Below are 22,070 nucleotides of genomic sequence, written 5' to 3'. Positions count from 1 at the left end.
TTTTTTATGGGTCTTTTTTACAGGTTTTTATGAGTCCAGAGTTTTCTCTGCTACACTAGGTTCTCATGGCAGGACTGGGACCTACTCATTTTTGTAACCATAAAGCTTCTAAACAGAGAGCCCTGAATATTGATAGCTCTATCAGTCAAGATGCATTGGGCTATTAGTAACAAAGTCTGAATTCAAACTGGCTTATACAAATTGCAGGAAGATCAGAGATGGGGCAATCTTCAAGTATGGCTCTGATTCCATTTCTCTGCCTTTCTTTTAGAACTCTACTTCCCCATGTGATGCCTTTGCCCTCAGATTGGTTTCCCTCATGATTATCATCATTATCTATTATTTGGATATTTATTGGATACTATTGGATATTATTGGATACTTATGTTGGCATGATGCTAAATATTTTTACATGAACTCCTTCATTTAATCCAATTAAATTTAAATCCTGTTAAATTTACTCCCACAGTAAATTTACCCCTAAAGCAAGTATGTTATTACACTTACTTTATAAGTGGGGAAACAATTTCAGAAAGATAAAGTTGCCTGAAGTCCCACACCTGGAAATGGAACCCAAGAAATCCACCTCCAAAGCTGGTGCTCTCAAACTGTCAAAGATAGTCAAGCAAGACCCAAGAAGGCAGGCCCAACTAAGGCCACATTACCAGTCTGCTCACAGAAACTAAACAACATATCAAATACAAAGAGCAAAAATATAAGCATCATTTAGGAATGTCACTCCACATCCTACAGTGAGGGCAAGAAACACCTAATAGGCATTAAAAAGGTGGTCAAGACTGATACCAAGTTGAGACTTTCTCACTAAAGTTCATCAAAAGTACTAGATGAGATTTGGAAAGGCACTGACTTTCTCATTATAAAGCCCAGTGGCTTGGGCTTCCAAATTGTGTAATGCAGAGTTCACACCTGTCCTAAGATCACCTGTGTACACACGGCTAGCTGGCCACTCCATACTACAATCAGGGCTGACTGGAGACCAACTTTGGAGTTAAGTCTGCCTGGGCTCAACTCCAGCTCTGCCACTTGCTAACTGTAACCTTGGACAAAGTGATCTCTCTTCTAGCCTTGCCTTACTCACAACTGAAATGGTGACATTATTAGCAGTACCTACTTCACAGAATGATCATGAAAATTAAATGAGATACCATATGTGAGCCCATCAGCACAGTGTCTGAAATATCATTATTTCATTTAGGGTATACGTAGGAAGTGCTTTACAAGCTATACTGATCATTTTTATTCTTATCAAGAGAACATATTGTAGTCAGGTGGGTGTGCTAGATGGAAAAGTGATTCATGGACTCACATGCTTGCCTGAGAAAGACAGTGGCCCAGACTTTCTCCAACTCCCCCTCCCCAACCTCTTTCAGAAGCCCTACACTATCTGGGTGTTGGAAGGATGCTGTGCCCACTCTCCTGGACTCTGGCTAGGCTTCTACAGAAGAGAGAGAAAACTCACATCAAGCAAGGGCACTTCTCACAAAGAGAATTGAACAAGAAGCTTCCTTTCCTAGCCCAAATTTCATGCTCAAGTAAAGTTCCAAGGTAGAGTAAACTGTCAAGTTACCCCAAAACAAACGTAATGAACCAAAAGTCCTTAATGAAAATATTTAAACATATATTTCAGAGTGACATCCAATACCATGCAAACTCTCCTGGGATAACTTATTCCTGAATGTGGACTAAAATCCTAGATTTTAAATCTAGGATTTTAAAATCCACCTCTAGGATATTGTACTTGAATATGTTTAGTGAATGTGGTACTGTCCATCTACCAGTTTTCACCCTCCCAATATACACACCCTTTAACTATCTTTAAAATCCTGGCACATGTCCCCAGCTTCTCAGCAAAAATTGAAGAGCTGTGAGCTGAAGATATGTCTCACATTACCAAGAGCTCATTCATTTTATTAACTACCAAGAACTATTTATTCCCAATAAATGTGCAATATGTAAAATTAAATGGCAATACCTAGTTAGAGGTTTTACCTAAATATCCTCAGATGCCCTCGGGGTTCAGAGTGGGAATAAGGAAGTGAAATGCTGTGCACAATTCAGGTTATGTACATTCTTCTAAAGATGTAAATGTTTTTATTAGCCTCTAAGAGTACTTGGCTCCCCAAAGTTAAAAACCACAAACAGAAGTTTAAAAATTTTGAGAAAGCAAACTTTATTATTTGCCACATTTCTAAATTTGAGCAATTTCTAAATTTGGTCATCATGTGTACTGTCCAACTTTCCATCTCATATATTTACTTATTTCTATAGTTCCAAGATTCCTTGAGAACTTTTATGTTATTTTACATGGATATTTCAGAAAGCTCATCCAAGGGACAAATCAGTGAATTTTAATTTTTTTCAATTCCTTTTTAGATAATATATGCTCAGGAAACAATACTTTTTAGAACTCAAGTTAACTGTTGTAACTTAAAATAGAAGATGCCAGATTATAACAGGCCTAGTTCTAAAAGTTTGTAACTGGCATCATAGTCTCATCCACTTTGGAGACCTAATTCTCCAGAAAGACTAAAAGAGTTTACGAAAAGTGGAGAATTTTTTAAAGTTCCACAGAGGATGCGATCTGACATTGTATAAAGAGAACACATAGGTCCACTAAAATAAGACAGCATGAACTGATCCTGGTGTCAGTTAATACCATATCTGGAATTTCTCCAGTGGGCATAATCAGAGGTAGAGATTGACAATGTGGGTGTGAAGGTCAGGAGATCCCAAAAGACTACTGACATTGCTGTTAAAAGAGCTGTCTACAGAAGTGATAGTAGTTAACTTTCTTTTGGTTGTGATCTTCTTAAAAACTGAAATCAGGCAAGCTCCCATTTATGTGTTGCACAAACTTATTTCCCAGCAAGGGCTGTCCTTTTCTCCTTCCCACCTTATTACCCTCATGTTCCTTCCTTAGAGAATCTACCCATCATGCACCTTACTCAGAGAGTCTTTTTATAGCTCTGCTGAGAGACTGTGGTTCTCATGACTCTCTTGGCCACAGCTGATTGGACCTAGTAAAACTCTGGAATTCAAGCTAGACCAATCAGACTTTCGGTTCTCTGATTTTGAAATTGAAACCAAGCAACTCTAGTCAACTCTATTAAGCACTTGAATGGAATAGATGCATTTCTTGAATGGCCACTTTTTCACAAGCAGCATATAAAAACAGATATAAAGAGAGAAAGTAAGAGACATGAGAGAAAAATAGTGAGCAACTGACTGTGTCCTTTTATTCCTGACTATTTTCCAACTAACTTGATCCCAATCCCCCAGGACACTTAGCTGCCCTACCTACACTTAGGGTCTGAAAAGAATTCTTGTATATTCCTAGTAAGTCTCTTTCTTTTTCCCTTCAACACGTTTGAATGGGTTTCTCCTACTTGCAACTACATTCCCCCTTAAATAAACGGTGATTGAATCAATTAGTAAAAAATGAGCTGGATTCTCAAAGAGGACAAAGAAAATGTTTCATAGGAGGAAATTGCTGGGAGGTAGAAACCAGGAATGCTGGGACTCTCAAGAGGGGAAGCTCTGACTTTGAGACGCAAGATTTGGAACAACCCAAAACCAAATCTTGAATAGGTGTGGTCACTCCAGTGAGGTCAGAAACCACCTGAAAAGGATGCTAAGAATTCCAGTTGAGATGACTCCTGGGCCAAGAAGCTGTCCATGTACCTTGAATTTCCTGTAGAAAGAGGCAAGTTTAGGAAGAATTCTAACTGGATTAGTGAGACCATCCTCACTGGAGTACAATAATGCGTAATAAAGAACTTCCCCATTTCTGAAGCTCTGCTCTTATGGATCCAATGAATTTGCCAAAGTCATAACCACCTGAATGGATCTGCCAGACCTTTAATGAGCATTGTGAGAAATTCTCATTCTTCTGCCACCTGCAGTTTTAACTTTCCATCCAGTCCTTGAAGTTGCTTCCTCCCATCCTTCTGGGTAGGTTTCCAAGATAGGAGTTTTCCTCTGGATTTCTCCTCTGCTCATGTATTTGACAAGAATGCATTTGCTCCTTCCTGCTTGCCCTCTCTCCTCTGTTGCTCTTGACAACATGCTACTTTCCTTGCTCTGGCTTTCTGTCCTTCCTGTATAACTTTTTTTTAAAAAAGATTTTATTTATGCATTTGACAGAGAGAGAGAGAGAGCACAAGCAGGGGGAGTGGCAGGGAGAGGGAGAGGGAGAAGCAGGCTCCCCACTAAGCAGGGAGCCCAATGTGGGGCTCGATTCCAGGACCGTGGGATCATGACCCAAGTTGAAGGCAGACGCTTAACCGACTGAGCCACCCAGATGCTCCTTCCTGTATAACTTTTTTTTAAAGATTTTATTTATTATTTATTCATGAGGGAACAGAGAGAGAGAGAGGCAGAGACACAGGCAGAGGGAAAAGCAGGCTCCGTGCAAGGAGCCTGACATGGGACTCGATCCTCAGTCTCCAGGATCACGCCCTGAGCTGAAGCCGGCACTAAACTGCTGAGCCACCTGAGCTGCCCATCTGTATAATTTCTTGACAGAATCCTTAAGATACTGTCAAGCAACACATTCCTACTTCCGCTGTATATTAGGGCTTCCATTTCCACACCAAATTCCCTGGTTTTCAAGCAAATCTGTTGTTTTTCCCTTTCAGACAACAGAAAGAACACACTTTTGAAGCTAAGCATACCTCAAATTCAAATTCCAGCTCTACCTAATGGTGAGCTCTCCTTACTCTCTGGCAGGCCATTTAATCACCCTGTGTCCTGTTTCTCATCTATAAAATGGGGATGCCACATGTTTTGCAGAGCTGTTGAGCTCACACACGGAAAGCAACTATTAGTCCCTTATACAACAGGAGTTCAAAAATGGTTATTATCTCTCCCTTTCCTTTTCAAGATCAATGTCAGACATAGTCAAAAAAACACCATAAAAAGCCAGCAAAGGTATGAAAAAATTAGGGTTTAAAAAAATAGGTTCCAGGATGCCTGGGTGGCTCAGCCAATTAAAGTGTCTGACTCTTGATTTCAGCTCAAGTCATGATCTCAGAGTTGTGAGATCAAGCCTTATTGCAGGCTCCATGTTAGGCATAGAGTCGGCTTAAGATTCTCTCTCTTCTCCTGCTCCTCCTCCTCTCTCTCTCTCTCTCTCAAAAAAAAAAAAAAAAAAAGTTTCATTTCCTTAAAGGGTTGTCTATTTCTTTTTTTTAAAAGATTTTATTTATTTACTCATGAGAGACACAGAGAGAGAGAGAGGCAAAGACATAAGCAGAGGGAGAAGCAGGGTCCATGCAGGTCCATCCCGGGTCTCCAGGATCACGCCCTGGGCTAAGAGCGGAGCTAAACTTCTGAGCCACCTGGGCTGCCCAGGTTGTCTATTTCCTTAAAAGATTAATCTCTATTTATCAAATGTCTACCTCTAAAAGAAGGTATTTGAAGATTCACGGTTACTCGTCCAGGTTATTAAAAAAAAAAAAAAGACATCATTCACAACTAATTCTTTCCCACACAACGTTGAATTAGGTTTTACCTTTTATATGAATATTTTTTGCATAAATACATACATTTTGATCATCACAAAGTAAAAGAATTGAGTGTAGGCAAAGTATTAAGAAAAATGAAGATACAGTAATCTTCCAATTAACTCAAGATTTTTCATCGTTGTAGATATTGACATTCTTAGCCAGATAATGTAGGGCACAGTTCTATGCCCTTTGGGCTGTTTAGCAACATCCCTGGCCTCTACCCACTGGATGTTACCCCTTCCAGTAGTGACAACCAAAATGTCTCCAGACATTGCCAAATGTCCCTTGGAAGGGAAATTGCCCTCACTTGAGAACAAGTTAACTTGATCCTATATAAAGCCAAACCGGACAGTACAAGCCCCGCCATGGGTTTATAAGACAGGAAGTAGTTATAGTTTTTCTCTCCGGAATGTTCTCACTGAAAAACAAAATGGCTGCATATCACTTCCAAAGTATAATCAAATGCTGGCTTTACAGAGAAACAGAGAAGAAATTGCACGTGCCAGAATTCCGTTTGTCAAGCTGCCCTAACTTTTGGCTACATGCCTACACTCTGCCTAAAACCTACTTCCCAAACTTTTGAAAATGCTTTCCACAGCTTTCAGAACCTGACCTTTAGAGCAGCTGTGTGTGTGTGTGTGTGTGTGTGTGTGTGAAATAGATTTACAATTTTCTATATTCCTGCAAAGCCAAAACGACTTATTGAGTCCAAATGCCAACTGGGGGAGGTGGGAATTTGCACACAGATGTCGGTGGACTCCAAAACAACAACACAAGAACTCCACCTGCAACTAATTATAGAAACTGAAATTGCACTCTGGCCAGAGGAGGCTAGGTTCAGAACCCACCCCATCTGCTTTGGCGATAAAAATCACTCTGTTACTTTTCTCCTGTCAACATAGACTTGCTTCTTAAAATCCTCTGAGGATGTTGTCTATAGGGAATTTTATTAGGCAGTGAATGTTTTGGGGGTGACCACTCCCTCTACCTTCCCCCCTTAGAGTTTGGTTTCAAAAAGAACTTTGGCACAAGTAAGACTAAAATAATCTATCCACTGAAATATTCCAAAATGTTTTCTTTAGTTGCTTATGTGCTGTTGCTATCCCATCACCAAAATAACGAACCAGAAAGAAAATGGAAGATGGAAGTCATTTAGCTCTCCTAAAGTCCCGCATACAGGAATGTTTATATTCCTCCCCCGATTAGCCAAGTCTTTCATAAAATAAAACCTGGGAATAAAAATCTGTAAGGCTACTAATGCAGCACACATGGCTGATCCTAGGGCTGACTGCAAGAGATTACTGAGGCAAAAACCAGCTGACATCTGTGACAAAGATGTGTGTAGTTCACTTCAAATCATTCTCCTACATTCTAGCAAACAAAGAAATCAACTGTTGGCTCCGTGCCATCTCATCTATCTTCAGAACCAAAGGAAGTTTTCACCTACCCATGAAAGCCATTGAAAATTGTGGTTTCAGTCTAAGTAGGTCATCACCTAAGTCTGGACCAAAGTTTTTCCACCTTTCTGGAAAGGTAGACAAAAGCAACAGTTCTCTGAAGAGCTGAGGAAGACTATTTCAAGATGAGGAAGTAGGCTTTTTTGTTGTTGTTGTCATTCTAAAATTCAGGACATGTCCTTCTAAAATTCAAGTTATGCTTTGGTGCTAAACTGGCTTATATTATCCAGCTCTAAATCTGTATGCCTATGTAACATTGGAGAAAGCATACATAAACACTCATACTTTGAATCAGAGTTTAAGATGAAGAAAACCTATATGACATTTGATTGCCTTAATTTCTCAAGTCTCTCTTTTTTTAAGATTTATTTATCTACTTGAGAGAAAGAGATAAAATGGTAGGGGAGTCACAGGGGAAGAGGGAGGAAGAGAATCTCAAACACACTCCCCACTGAGTTAGGAGCCCAACACAGGACTTGATCACATGACCTGAAGGTCATGACCAGAGCAGAAATCAAGAGTCAGACACTTAACCAAATGAGCCACCCAAGCTCTTGATATGACTTATAAACCCTTAAGATATTTGAAGAAAGAGGGTGACTAAGGACAGCTCAAGTCAGTGCAATGAATATCTGTTTTTGTCCTACAGCATCCCTTTGCCCTTCATCTCAATTCCTATAAAGAACTGCTCATCTCCCAATGCCTGCAGTCTAAAGGTGTCACCAGTCACAGTAACCCCTTCTCACATACCTTCCCCTTGCCCCAGCCATACATACTCACCAAGTCCTGGAGGGAGGATATCACCAAGGCAAGACCAAAGTGCTTCTATAAATTTTCCAAATGGGAAGTGAAGACACGCTTCAGTTATGACCCTAGGATACTGGTAGCCAAGACCACTCACCACATGAAAGACAAAAATAAGGCTTATATGATAGATAGAGACAGATACCAAGAACCAGAGATGAAACAATGGAGAGAGGCACTGGATCTAGACAATCCCAAGCTCCACATTTCAGCCTTTTTACAATTTCATTACAGGAATTAATAAATAGTCCTTTTTCACTTACACAGCTTTTGTGTCACTACTTTGGAGTGTTGCCCAATACAACTAGTAAGTAGGTTTCTTCATTCTAACATGTAAAGTCCTTTAAGATCTCATTTCACCTCATTGAAATGCACCGATTTTTTTGGTTATCATGACTGATAATTATTATGAATAATAGTTATCAATTAATAATTTTCTATTTGGGGCAGCCCCAGTGGCTCAGCGGTTTAGCGCCACCTTTGGCCCGGGGTGTAATCCTGGAGACCCGGGATCGGGTCCCACGTCGGGCTCCCTGCTTGGAGCCTGCTTCTCCCTCTGCCTGTGTCTCTGCCTCCCTCTCTCTCTCTCTCTCTCTCTCTCTCTCTCTCACTCTCTCTCTCTCTCTCTGTGCCTCTCATGAATAAATAAATAAAATCTTTTAAAAACTAATAATAAGGGATCCCTGGGTGGCACAGCAGTTTGGCGCCTGCCTTTGGCCCAGGGCGGGATCCTGGAGACCCAGGATCGAATCCCACGTCGGGCTCCCGGTGCATGGAGCCTGCTTCTCCCTCTGCCTATGTCTCTGCCTCTCTCTCTCTCTCTCTCTCTCTGTGACTATCTAAATAAATAAAAATTGTAAAAAACTAATAATAATTTTATATTTTATCATTTAGTAAAGTATTGAGCTGCGAGTAATGGAACACCCAACCAACAGTGACTTAAACCACTAGTGGCTATTTTCTCACATGACTAGCGGTTTGGAGGCTAGCCACTATGGGTGCTGTTGGAAGTGCTCAGAGATGGCAGGACATAGTTTCTGTGCTTGGCATGCCCTCTCTTACATGGTTACTACACAGCTGACATAGCTCCAGGCAACATATCAACACTCAAGACAGGAAGAAGGGGAAAGGAGCATTGCTGGTAACATTTACTCTTTTTATTAAGAAAACAAAACCTTTCCCAGAATCTCCCACTTGGGTTTCATTGGCAGTTACATGAGGCAGAATGGGAGAAGCCCGATGTCGAGCCATTAAACAGTCATCACTAGGACACTATATAAGGCCCAGCCACTGAAGGAACCCTTGACCATGCTGAAAGTGCTCATCTATCTTCACAGGTCTCAAACTAATATCTTGCTTCCAGAGCTACTCCTGAAGCAGTCTTTCCCAAAGTGTGGCCTTTATTCCTTTAGTCCTAGGAACATTTATAGTTGGTAACAAATAAGACTATTTAAAAATATATATATTAAACAATATATATATATATAATAATAACATATATATGTTAATATATATAACAGAATATATATACACATGACTTGGCAGAGGGTACATTCTCCTGACCCCACTGACTTTGGGCTTGGCAGTGTAACACGCTTTAGGCAATATAATGTTAGTAGACTTGATATAAGCAGAGGCTTTAAATATGTCTGTATGGTTTGGTTGGATTCTTGGCATCTGTGATCCACCATAAGATGAATTCCTGAATAGCTTCTGTCCTAAGGAGAATGTAGACACATGTAGAACATATTTGAAGCCAAGTTTCATCCTAGAGTCTAATGTCCCAAGTCCAGTCCTGCCCAACTAGGTTGTCCCAACGTGCAGATACATGAGGGAGAGGTAAATGCTTGTCTTTTTACACAAATGGCTTGTTACACAGCATTACTGCAGCAACAGCTGTTCAATACATAGATGCTTGGTTTAAGATAAAATTTCATGGTTTTTGCTGGGGTTAAGCAAACTTAGTAAATGTTTTTCTTTTTTTTAATTTATTTTAATGGGGGTAGGGGCGGAGAAAGAATCTCAAGCAGATTCCTCAGAGCATGAAGGCTGATGAGGGGGTTCAATCTCACAACCCCGAGATTGTGAGACCTGAGCCAAAATCAAAAGTAGGATGCTTACCCGTTCAACTGACTGACCTACTGAGATGCCCCCTTAATTTTTTTACCTGTAAGAGTTAGAGTATTTCATTTCACATGCTGATACATTGTATGAGTTTGTTAGGATTGCCATAACAAAGTATCACAAACTGAGTAGCTTAAACAAAAAAAATTTATTATCTCACAGATCTGGAGGCTAGAAGATCAAGATCAAGGAATCGCCAAGTTGCTTCCTTCTGAGGACTGTAAGTGAAGAATACAGGTCTCTTTCCTTGGATTTTAGATAGCCATCTTCTCCCTGTCTCTTCACATGGCCTTCCCTCTGTACATCTTTATGTCTGTGTCCAAATTTCCCCTTTTGGTAAGGACATCAGACATATTGGGTTAGCGCTCACCCAAATGACCTCATTTTAACTTGATTACCTCTATAAAGACCTTATCTCCAAATAAAATCACATTCTGAGTTACAGGGGATTAAGATTCCAATATATCTTTTGGGGGGGAATATAATTCAACCCCATAATATATGCATTATGAATTTTCAGGATAGGAATATCTAGGATGTTCATGTCTCTAGTTTATTTGACTGGAAAATCACCTCTGGAAAGTATCATTTCCCTGGATATACTTTAAAAAACTGGCTTTGAGGGATCGTGGATCTCAGGCTCAGAGTAGCAGAAGGAATGGAGCCTGAAAGAAGGCACAGGGATAACACAGGTTTATCTGAGTAGTGAATATATTTAAGTCCCATCAACAAACTGGATGGATCTGGACACTCCAAGATTGAGCCCTTGATTTCACAAATACTTAGTACTCAAAGTAACTGCAGCTGCATTTAACTATTCATGGACACCCTTTCACAGTGCAACTGCCTCACTATCTTCCCAACAGGAGACAGAGTGAATTCTATCGCCCACTTCCAATTGGTACAGCTCTTCATACAGAGACACTCCCAGTGATAGGAGTATTTTAGAACAGAGCTTAATGACCCCTGGTAAAATGGCCCTACAGTTAATCAAATAAAACAAAAAGCAGTGATAAAAGAAACATGGAAATGTGACCCATCTTGACCTGTTCAAGCTACAGGCTCAAAATGAGAACCAATAAATCATATGTTGAAACTAGCTCAAAAACTCATCAAAAACCCAGATTAATATTGATTTAAAGTGGATTATTTCCTATTGTGTTAAGCCAGAAATAGAAATGATCACATAACCATTGCTTCAAAGCCATAAACCTCCCCAGGCAGGTTTACTTACACTTCTTAGGTTACGTTTCCCAGTGACCTTGCCCCACTTCTGCATGCACAAGATGGGTAAATATTAGATCGAGTACAATCTCCCAGCATGTGATGCTATTTATATTCATGCAGATCCTTGGCTAGCCATGCACAAGTTAGGAAAACGTCTCAAAATTGCTGAATACACATCTAATTCAGAAAAAGTACTCTATTAAAAATATAAAGTTAATAATTACCAAAAAATTCTAGAATATGAAAAAGTCATTAACTTATATGCATCGAACTATAAGACATAAGGCCTCACGAACTTTCTGAAAATTTCTTCTCTATCATGTTTTCCCTCTCTGATCTCTATCATGCAGGTAAATAAATGGAGCTTTAAAGAAAAGATAATCATATAAACTTTTAGAGAAAATTATTTCACTTAACTTTCTAGTACTTGCACTCTCCTGCCCCCAACATCCACCCTAACTCCATAGGCTATTACAAATATTAAAGGAACTGCCTCAAGTGGCAGCCAAACATCCACTCCAAATCATTTCTTCTCACTTCTCTTCAAATCAGTGTACGGGTGTGACATTGAGAGCACAGGCTATAGGTTCACATCATTCCAAAAAATCAGCTGTCTGTAATACTCCACCACTCTGGGATCCCTGGGTGGCGCAGCGGTTTAGCACCTGCCTTTGGCCCAGGGCGTGATCCTGGAGACCCAGGATCGAATCCCATATCGGGCTCCCGGTGCATGGAGCCTGCTTCTCCCTCTGCCTATGTCTCTGCCTCTCTCTCTCTCTCTCTCTCTCTCTCTCTCTCTGTGTGACTATCATAAATTAATTAATTAATTAAAAAAAAAATACTCCACCACTCTATTCTTCCATTCAAGAAAGTACATCATGAAGCAAAAAGCACAAGTGATAATGTAACTGTGCATCCCTGCACACCAGTTTATTACAAACATGCCAATGATCCCAAATGCCAATACTGCAACTCTTGGTGGTCCCATATGTATTTTTATTCATGTAGATCTACATGGCTGAGAAGTAGGGCCTTGGAGAGAACCTGGGTGAGAGGAGTGGGGAGGAGGTCTGGAGTTGAATATCCATCCAAGAACCTGAGTATTTACTCTTTGCACATAAGAAATTTGGTCACAGTGCCCTACCCATTGCCTCCAAGGTTCCATATAGTCCTGTACTTCCTATACACAGGAAGAATATTCAACATCCTCCCTTGGATCTGGAGTTGGGTTCAGCTCCCTTGGACAGAATCACTAGAACTTCAAAATATTCTGCAAAAGAATTGATAAGTGGGAGCCCTCTTCAACACTGCACATAAAAGTAAAAGGTTTGTATTACTAAGCATTAAATACACAGAACCATGAATTTCATATACAAGAGCACTTGAGCTTCCTGACCTTCACTCTATGATGGACTTGCTTCCCATTTGTATTCATATAGTATAGTTCAAATTGTTTTAGATCATCTGAATTTAGGTTAGTAAACTTCTAATTATCCAAATACCCACTGGTAGAACTACATTTGTAGATGCAGTCTCTGGTTGTTGTGCGTAAGAAACCACAATCAAATGTCCCTCCTGTCCTTTACATTATTTTCTTCTATATAGAAAAAGTTTCGAAGATTCTTTACTCTAGGGCAACCCCGATGGTGCAGGGGCAACGCCGGTGGCGCAGCGGTTTAGCGCCGCCTGCAACCCAGGGCGTGATCCTGGAGACCCTGGATCGAGTCCCACGTCAGGCTCTCTGCATGGAGCCTGCTTTTCCCTCTGCCTGTGTCTCTGCCTCTCTCTCTCTGTCTCTATGAATAAATAAATAAAATCTTTAAAAAAAAAAGATTCTTTACTCTAAAGGGAAATTATAGTCAGTTATAGTAAATGTAGAACTCTAAACAGCACAAAAAACCACTTCTGAGAAAAAGAAATAAATTCCTAATTAAGAATAAAAATCCCAATTAAACTAAATCACATTCTTAATCATTCTATCAGAACTACTCATTTTTTTCATCTAACACATATAATCTTCCTATTTTACTAAGATTATATTCACAGCTCAGTGATCCTATAAGGAGTTAGGGAACACAAAGTTAAGTCTTAGACATTGGCATGAACTAGACCAAAGCCGTATAGCCAACTCTCTCATTAATTAGCTATGTGAATTGGGCAAGCTGCTTGTTCTCTCTACATTTATTTTTCATCTGTAAAATGTGAAAAGTCTAGCACCTACTCCAAATAATTGAAGCAAACAGTAAATAAGATAATGTACACAAAGCTCCAAGAACAATGTGTGGCATATAGTAAGCCCTCAACAGATGTCTATTGGTAGCAGTAGCAGTAATAATAGAAACAGCAGCAACAGTAGAAGTCTGGACTGCTCCCCAAATTTTATTTCCTCTAGCTCCACTTTTTGACAAACACAAAAACCCCACTGGTAGAAATTTCTAGCATTCCTTCATCTTTGACTCTCCTTTCTGGAAAGAGGTAAGGACTATAATATACCTCCCAAGCCCCTGCAATTGTGTCACTTCTAGTCCAAGGAACTAGGAGCCAATGTGCTATCTCCGTGCACCCCCTTTCTCTGGTGTAGCAACTCTTAAAGCCATGTGCCAAGATGCAGAAACCCTGGATCTTGAGTCACTGCCTGGAGGAGGGTTACCTTGGAGAGTCACCTGACCTACTTCACACTTCAGGTGAATAAGAAAGGATTCTTGATGTGTTAAGCCAGCGAGATTTGATTGCTGCAGCAGGATCTACCCTATCCTGAAGCAGGTACTCATATACCCCTAAAACAGATCCTGGTATAATTCCCATAGGAGAAGGAGAGATGCTTCAATTTTTAAAAAATAACTTGCTTTTGGTCAATGTTTATATTCTTTACTTCGCAATACTACCTCATACTGCAAGAAATTGACTTTTCAAACTCTCCATGCTTCTTCCTCCTTTCACATTTTTAATCTAAGAAAGAAAATGCACATTACTTATAGATTAATACCGGGGCTTTTACTGGATCATATGTCACATAGTCATATGGCACCCATAATGTCCAAGATTGCCTGTGATCATAGTAGTTTCCAGAATTGGGAAGGGTTATTGGAAGCACTGTCAAGCATTCACTTGTTTCTAGCTGATGGCAACATGGGACAGTTAAGTAGAATTACGAATATTTCCTAGTTTAAACTAAACTAACTTTTATGAAATATACAAGGGGTTTAAAATGTTTTTTACAACAGCAAGAAGGTTTTGTGTGTCATTAAAATGTACATCAATATATTATTTATTTTACTTAGTTACTTCCATATTTAATTCTGTGTAGATGTCAGAAAAGACACATAATACATTAGCATAATAGCATATCATGTAGTTTATAAATAAATATGTGTGTAAATGGGGATCTATGCTCAAAAAAAGTTTAATGATAGCAGCATAAATAAAAGTAATTTTAGAGCTGACAATTTAAAGAATGGCTTTTGAAATCTCTTGTCACTACTTGCATCATTTCTAAACTGCTGTAGCCATTTTCCAAAACAACTAAAAAAGAAGAAAACCAGTATACAACTAGGGAAATACACATAGCAGTAACAGGTTCACAAGGACATCATGAACCAGCAAAGTCAGGGGGGGAAAAGGCAGAAATAATAGTGAAAAGCATTAATTTGATTTAGAATTGAAGAACAAAACTTTTTCCTCCAACTAAAAATCACATTTCCACATCTGAAAACAAGCAAAGGCTCTGTCAGATAGTCAAAGGGATAAAGTGATTGCTTTTTATATGCAGAAGCAGAATGAAGAGCAGATTCTCATACAGATCAGAAGTGCTTCTAAAGATGCCTGGACTCCAAGGGGTGGTATCCAGGGAAACAGATAGGAGGGCCAGCAGATAACCCCAAGAAAGGCAGAGAGCTTCATGAGGCCAACATCAAGACCAATTATCAAAGAATCTAGTTCAGCCAAGTTAGAATTAAATTTCTACAAAGTTAAATGATATCTGGAAATTTTTCCACGAAATGGTACGGTACTCTCTTCTTCCAGTCTCATAACACTAATCTCACTACTAATAAGAGGTGAAGCTGGGATTTAAACTCAGACATGTTGGACTCATAAAGCCCTCATAAAGCCCTTATGAAGACAGCAGTAGAGAAAAGAGCCCCACAGAATAGGTAGGATTTGGAACTGGAGACCAGCAGACACTGAAAGGGAAGAGGCAAGGAGAGGGAGTGCTGAGAAGGCCACTAGGGAAAGGGAACAGAAAGACCAAAGGACTAGAGGGGGAAAACTCTGAGTCAGTGCAGGAATTACCAAGTTGTAGTGCAGGTAACATAGGAGATGTGCCCGTTCTGAGATAAGGTTGGAAAGGCTGGCTCAGGCCTTCCAAATGAAGGTGTTGTCAGCTCAGCCTAAGAGACAGATTTCACTCTGAAGGCAATAAATAATTATTGAGGGCTTTAGAGCAGAGAAATGGCATAACTGCAAGTAGACACAGGGAAAACTAATCTTGCTATAACATGCAAGATAGATCAAAGAGTAAGAAGGTACCTTGCACATAGTACATGCCTATGCAATATGAATGGATATAGGAAAGGCCATGTTAAAAGTTTTGTTTCTCTAACATGATACCAAACCCATTCCACCTAGTTGAATATTATTTTGTTTAATATTATTTGGTTTGCTGTTTAGAGAATAAACTCCATTCATTCTAGAAGGAAATAAACTTGCTGTGACTTCAAAAATAAATAATTCACCAGTCAAATGTGGCTCTCTAAATGTTTCCATTAAAGTGTCTACTCTTGCAAAAATTAACATGTTCCTCTTCGGTGCAGAGGGAAGTACACCTGAGCTGCTGTTGTTAGTGCTGAAAAAGAAAAAAAAAATTAACCGAGTATAAAATTTAGGCAATGAAGATGATGCCCTCTCTTCTACAACTGTATGAAAAAGTCATTGGAAAATAAGATCACAAACTATAACTTCATATTTTTTATGCCCTTTTGTAGTCTCTAAGTCAAACATGAACTAAACCGTAGTCTTTTTGATGATGCCAAACTTTCTTCTGCACAGGTTGTGGTGCCATCTGAAAAGCATCAACTACTCAGTGAGAAGCCAAGGCTGAAACACACACTGAGAGAAGTCATAACCTACCTGATTTTCTTCATGGGAAACTCTCATCTGCTCCTTGAGGACAGACATTCGGGCTGCTTCTTCTTTCCTCAAGACTCTCTCCTTCTTGAGCTCAGGACTCCAGAAGGTCTTGATACTATTCATGGAAGATCCTAACTTGCTGTCCTTGATGTCTAGTTCTTTCCGGAGAAGGTCATTCTCTCTCTGAAGTTCCTTGAGCTGGGCTTGAAGGTCTAACATTGTGCTATCCCTTACCTGCCTCAACATGGAGGGGACCTGGTGGTGGTGATGATGGGATGAGCTAGTCAGACCACCATGTTGATCCGTGTATGAAAGAACATCTGTGTGGGAAAGTCCAGCAGAAGCAATATTGGGACTACTCCCCATGGCTGTGACTCGGCCTCCATATACAGCTCGATTTGTGGCCCTTCCCAGAGTCATGGTGCCCTTTGGGTAAGTTGTCGAAGCCACCCCCTCATGATCACTCAGATACATAGGTCCAGACGTAGCATAGGCTGCATTAAGGGACTGGATATTCTCCATGGACAGTGTCTTGCCTGTTCCTCCACCACCCCCACTGCTTGTTCTTCTGTGGCCCAAACGAGGAGACCTTGGCAAACGAGGAGATCTAGAAGGGCTACCTTCCAGATTGGTGATTGTTCTTGCACTTCCATACATTTTTTTCTTCTACTATGAGGTGCTACTGAAGAGAAGGAATACTATACTAAGTTGGGGGTTAAGCCAATATTTCCACTATTGGCCAGAATTTTCAATGCATTCTTTTCACAATCTGTACCAGAAAAAGGCTCCGGAGATCTGAAAAAGAAAAAAAAAAGAGAGAGAATAAAAAATAAACTTCTTCAGAACTCTGATTATATTTTTTAAAATATATTGATGGGTCAGTGATGATAATGATAGATATATAAACAATACACAGTCACACCGTATTCTATTTTTGAGAAAGTGACCCCAAACTTTACTTTCTATATGTGAACATTTTGTATATTTCTTCCACCTTGCTCCCAAACAAGCTTAGAAGTTCTCAGAACAGAGAAGCAGCTCATTTTTCCTCAGGAAAATGAAGCTCTGCATTTTAATTTGTGCTAAGTGACAGTTGGGGCCTCTAGAAAATTCACCATAGAATTCGTCGTAGAGAATTTAGCTATAAAATACTCCATTATCCTAAGGGCATGACCCTCATACACAAGTGGCTTAACAGCAACTCTGAGAAGCATTTGCTTCCTAGGATATCAAATAACAGCCAAGCATGTTTTTATGTCCCCCTCCTGTACACATTCCAGACATCACTAGTCCTCATTTCCACCAAGCTAGGAACTCTTCTCAACACAATACTCTAGATAGTTTACCACCAATCAGCTCACATTGACTCAGGCGTTGGAACCTATTGGCCATTTTGGAGCTAGAAGAAAAAGAGGTGGCTCAACCATCAAGACTCCTACATATCTAGCCAGATCCTAAATGCTATTACCAGAGAAAATGGTAGTCCTGTCTTTTTCTCTCTCCACACACTTCTTTCAGGCTGGTGTTTTGGGATTTCTTTTGCATTTTGGTTGACCTAAATATTCACTCCACACTAATTCACACCTAAACAGACATGGCACAAGGAAACAATATACCAGAGTTCCTGGTCCCATATCCCTTGGAGAAAAGTAGTAGAAGCTCCCTGATATGGTTAGTCAAGTACTTTGGTGCAGAATTTTATGTGGCTGGGCTACAGGGTTGTGATTATCCCTTCAGTGTTAGGACCCAAATGGCCTTATTGGGGTACATCATGGCCTCCTGCTCTTCCTCTTAGCATACTCTATTTTTCTTCACCTTTTAGACACTAAGACCACAGATTTTGGAAAGACACAAAAGAAGGTTCGAATTTCCACTCTAACACTAAGTAGCTGAGTGACTTTAGGTTAGAGATGGGCATGTGACCCACATTGGCCCAAAAAGATTTATACCATACTTTAGCTGGAAATAACTAGGAAAGATAAGCTCTTTTACAGCTAGTATTTTTGTTTTTGAGATGGAGCTTCTGATGTGGAAATGGCTTCCCTAGAAGTGAAGCTAATGCAAAGGAAAGCAAAACCAAACTTTAGATAGTATGAAATCAAACCAAGTGACATCACTTGACACCCTGGATCACTTGACACCCTGCAGTCATTGAAGGTACATCTACCCTAAGCCATTTTAGTTACATGTGCCAGGTAGACTGACTGCATTAATGGCCCAAGTTCTTCACCCTTTCCTGCATCTGTGTCCTTGGCAGTGCCTTCCCAATCTGACTCTGAGTTCACTCATATGATTTGCTTTGGCCCATTGGTGGTAGCATGTGTGAAGGAAGCAGAGGCCTGAAGTAGCACTTGTGTATTTACTCTCTTGTTCATCTTCCTCTGCAATAGTAATTAGAATATACCCAGACTAGCTTGCTGGAAGATGAGAAATATAAAATAGAGTCAAGGTGTCCTAGCCAACAGCTAACCAACCCCAAAACATTTGAGCAAGCTCAGCCAAGATCAGCAGAGCTGCCTAGCCAACCAGCAGCTGGCCACAGATGCATGAGCAAGTCTAGCTGACATCCAATGAGCCCAATACAAATATGGACTAAACAAACGCTTCTTAGTATGTCACTGACTGATATTCTGCAGCTGGATGTTCTGCAGCATTACTGGAGCAACAGACAATGGATACATTCACTTATAAGTTTCTTTTTTCATCACATTCAATTCTATTTGGGGTATCTGTGCTTTATACCCTAAAGAGTCCTCATATATAGTATGAAGAAATATTTTCCATAAAGTCTCCTCCTTTCCCTTAAAAGTTCCTACAAAGAATTATACTCCTGTTTCTAACTAAGGAACTTCGTTTCAAATGTTTATGTTGCTCAGAGCTTTATTTTATTTAACTTGAAAATATGCAAAAATCATTTTGTATCTAAGATTTTTGCATAATAATCTGTTCTATAGAAAAGATAAATCAACAGTTCCAACAATAGGATAGTTACATAAATAATGAGAGAGACAGACACCAAATAGAATAATGTGGCTACAACATGAATAGTTAATGAGATGGAAGATGTTCATGACATACTAGTTGGGGCAGGGGTGGGGAAAACAGACTACAAAACATTTTTATGGTTTACTCACCTTATATAACACACATACATACATGATAACTTACAGAGAAGACTGGGACAACACACATCAAAATGTTAACAGTGTTGGCATTCCAAGTGGTTTTCTTTCTCTTGCTTTTATTTGTATGTATGAAATTTTCTATAACAAAGATCTTTTATATTGTCTTTTTAGTCTCTATTTCATTTATTTCTGCTCTGATATTTGTGATTTTCTTCCTTCTACTAACTTTAGCCTTAGTTTATTCTTCTTTCTCTAGTTCCTTAAGGTGTAAAGTTAGGATATTTATGTGAGATCTTTCTTTTTTTCTTAATATAGGTGTTCATCACTATGAACTTCCCTTCTATAATTCCAAAAGCTAAATGAATTTGTTATTTTTTTCTATGCTTAGAATCTAGGAATCTAGGTTCTAACTGAGCCACCACTTATAGAGTTGTCTTCCTAGAAGTGATGAAATCTAACTTGTCATCCCCTGTCTTCTCCTCTTGTGTATAGAAGCAGATATTTCTGAGGTCTCTAGCTAGGTTAGAGGTCTCAATTCAAACTTGACAAAATGTATACCCACACAGATTTCATCTTCGGTGATTTTACCAGCCTAACTGACCTAGGCTTTGGTGAATTGCAATAATCAACAAAAAGTGGATCTGATTAAAAAAAAATTTTGTTGAATAATAAATAAATAAATAAATAAATAAATAAATAAATAGTGTATCTGATCATTTTGGAAACACACGGCACACAACACACAGATAACATACTATATACAAACATATAGTAACTTATTTGAAACAATGTTTCTTTAGTTAAAGAGCAAAACATGTTAACAATAGCTCCCATGTTTCCTTGGGTTCTCTTTCTAGGTATAGTATCAGGTTTATGTTAGTGTAATGGAATGGGCTGAGAAGCTTTCCATTTTTCACATTTTCTGGAACAGTTAGCATAGTAAGAGACTTCTCTATCCCTGAAGTGTTTGGCAGAACACACCCATAAAACTCAGTGGGCTTCGTTGTTGATTACTTTTTATTTTTCACTACGTTTAATGATCTACTCAGGTGTGTTACCTATTTTGTACCAATGATCATTAAAATGTTTCTTTTTTTTTAATTTTTATTTATTTATGATAGTCACAGAGAGAGAGAGAGAGGCAGAGACACAGGCAGAGGGAGAAGCAGGCTCCATGCACCGGGAGCCCGATGTGGGATTCGATCCCGGGTCTCCAGGATCGTGCCCTGGGCCAAAGGCAGGCGCCAAACCGCTGCGCCACCCAGGGATCCTATTAAAATGTTTCTTAAGCAACAGTCCATTCCATCCAGATTTTTCAGTTTTACTGGTATTGCTTTGTGTAATTTTTCCTTAAAAATTTTTAAATCTCAAAAAAAAAATTGTTTTTAAATCTCCTCCAGTTATGCCCCCATCTTATTCCTAATGTTGTTTGTATTTTTGTTTTTCTTGACAACCATATGACAAATGTTTGTGTACTTTTTTAGTGTTTTAAAGATATAACTTTTGTTTTATTGATACATTTTACTACATTCTGTCTTCCATTTCATCAGTATCTCTTTATCCTTAATAATAATTTATACTTTGTGTTTACTTTGCCTTTTTGTATAAAGTGTTCATTTATCTTCAATCATATTTTCTGATGAATGTATGTAAAATTATATACATCGGCTGCGTATTCCAGGATTTTATGTTTAGAACTCTTGTCATCTATAAATTAGCTTTCTATTTCTTTTTTGAATTTTTTCCTATGCCAGGGATTATTCAGAAAGATATATTTAAATGTCAAAGTAGTTAAAAGTTTTTGGCTAATTGGTTCTAATTTTGACTAATGATTCTAATTTTTGGCATGGGATCATGAAATATACATGTTTCTAATCTTTGAAATTTGTAAAAGACCTTCCAGTTGACCAAATAAATTATCAGTTTCCTTAATTGTTAAAACAGCTGATAGATGATAATAGAAAAATTGTAAAGTATAGATATGCATACTGAAGAAAATGAAAACACTCCCAATCCTGGCACTGATAGGCAATATCTGTTAATAAGTTGATGTTGTTGCTTCCAATTCTTTTTAAGTGCCTGTGTATGTAATTTTAAACAAAATTAGTTGTTATATTCTATATAAAATATTGTACTCTCCATTTTCTTTAATATTTTATCTCAATGTCATCTTCTTTTTTCCACTTAACATTAATGCCATAAAATGTCTTAATAAAACATGATTTTTAATGGCCACCATGAGTCTCCAAGATGGCCACCAACTTCTCTTCCTGTACACCCTTGTCTCGCCTTCCACAAGGAAGTGGATTCTATTTCTCTTCCACCTGAATCTAGACAGGCCTTATGACTGCTTGGACCAGCAGATACTGCAGAAGTGACACTGTTCCAGTGTCTGAGCCTAGCTCTAAAGAGGCATAGCAGCCTTAAAAACCAGAGATTTAAGGTCCAAGCTAGCTTACTGGAAAGAGAGCTCACAGAAAAATCCCAGAAGCTGAGACATCACATGAAGTGAGGCTACAAGGAGAACTAAGGTATCCCAGCTAAGAGCCAGCACTAAGACACCACACTCTGAAGATAGGCATCTTAGATCTTCCAGCCCAGCCAGCTGAAATTAGGTGCATGAGTGATAGCCAACCCTATGTGTAATAGAAGGATCACCCAATCAACCCAAAGAGTGA

The 22,070-nt window shown here is 39.2% G+C and overlaps 1 protein-coding gene across 36 annotated transcripts in view; it reads right to left on the bottom strand.

The window, feature by feature from the left end:
• ERC2 (ELKS/RAB6-interacting/CAST family member 2) overlaps positions 1-22,070 on the bottom strand; it is a 906,155-nt gene that overhangs the window by 855,182 nt on the left and 28,903 nt on the right. For all 36 annotated transcript variants that reach the window (XR_011994371.1, XR_011994367.1, XR_011994370.1 and 33 more), the window contains one exon: positions 16,268-17,062. Coding sequence is in view for 21 of the 36 variants with exons in the window: in XM_072720744.1 (XP_072576845.1) it covers positions 16,268-16,924 (657 nt within the window). In the remaining 15 variants the exon portion in view is untranslated. The remainder of the gene's footprint in view (positions 1-16,267; positions 17,063-22,070) is intronic.

The sequence above is a fragment of the Vulpes vulpes genome, chromosome 9 (assembly GCF_048418805.1).
Source record: "Vulpes vulpes isolate BD-2025 chromosome 9, VulVul3, whole genome shotgun sequence".
NCBI lineage: Eukaryota > Metazoa > Chordata > Mammalia > Carnivora > Canidae > Vulpes > Vulpes vulpes.
This window is presented reverse-complemented; position numbering and strand designations above follow the sequence as displayed.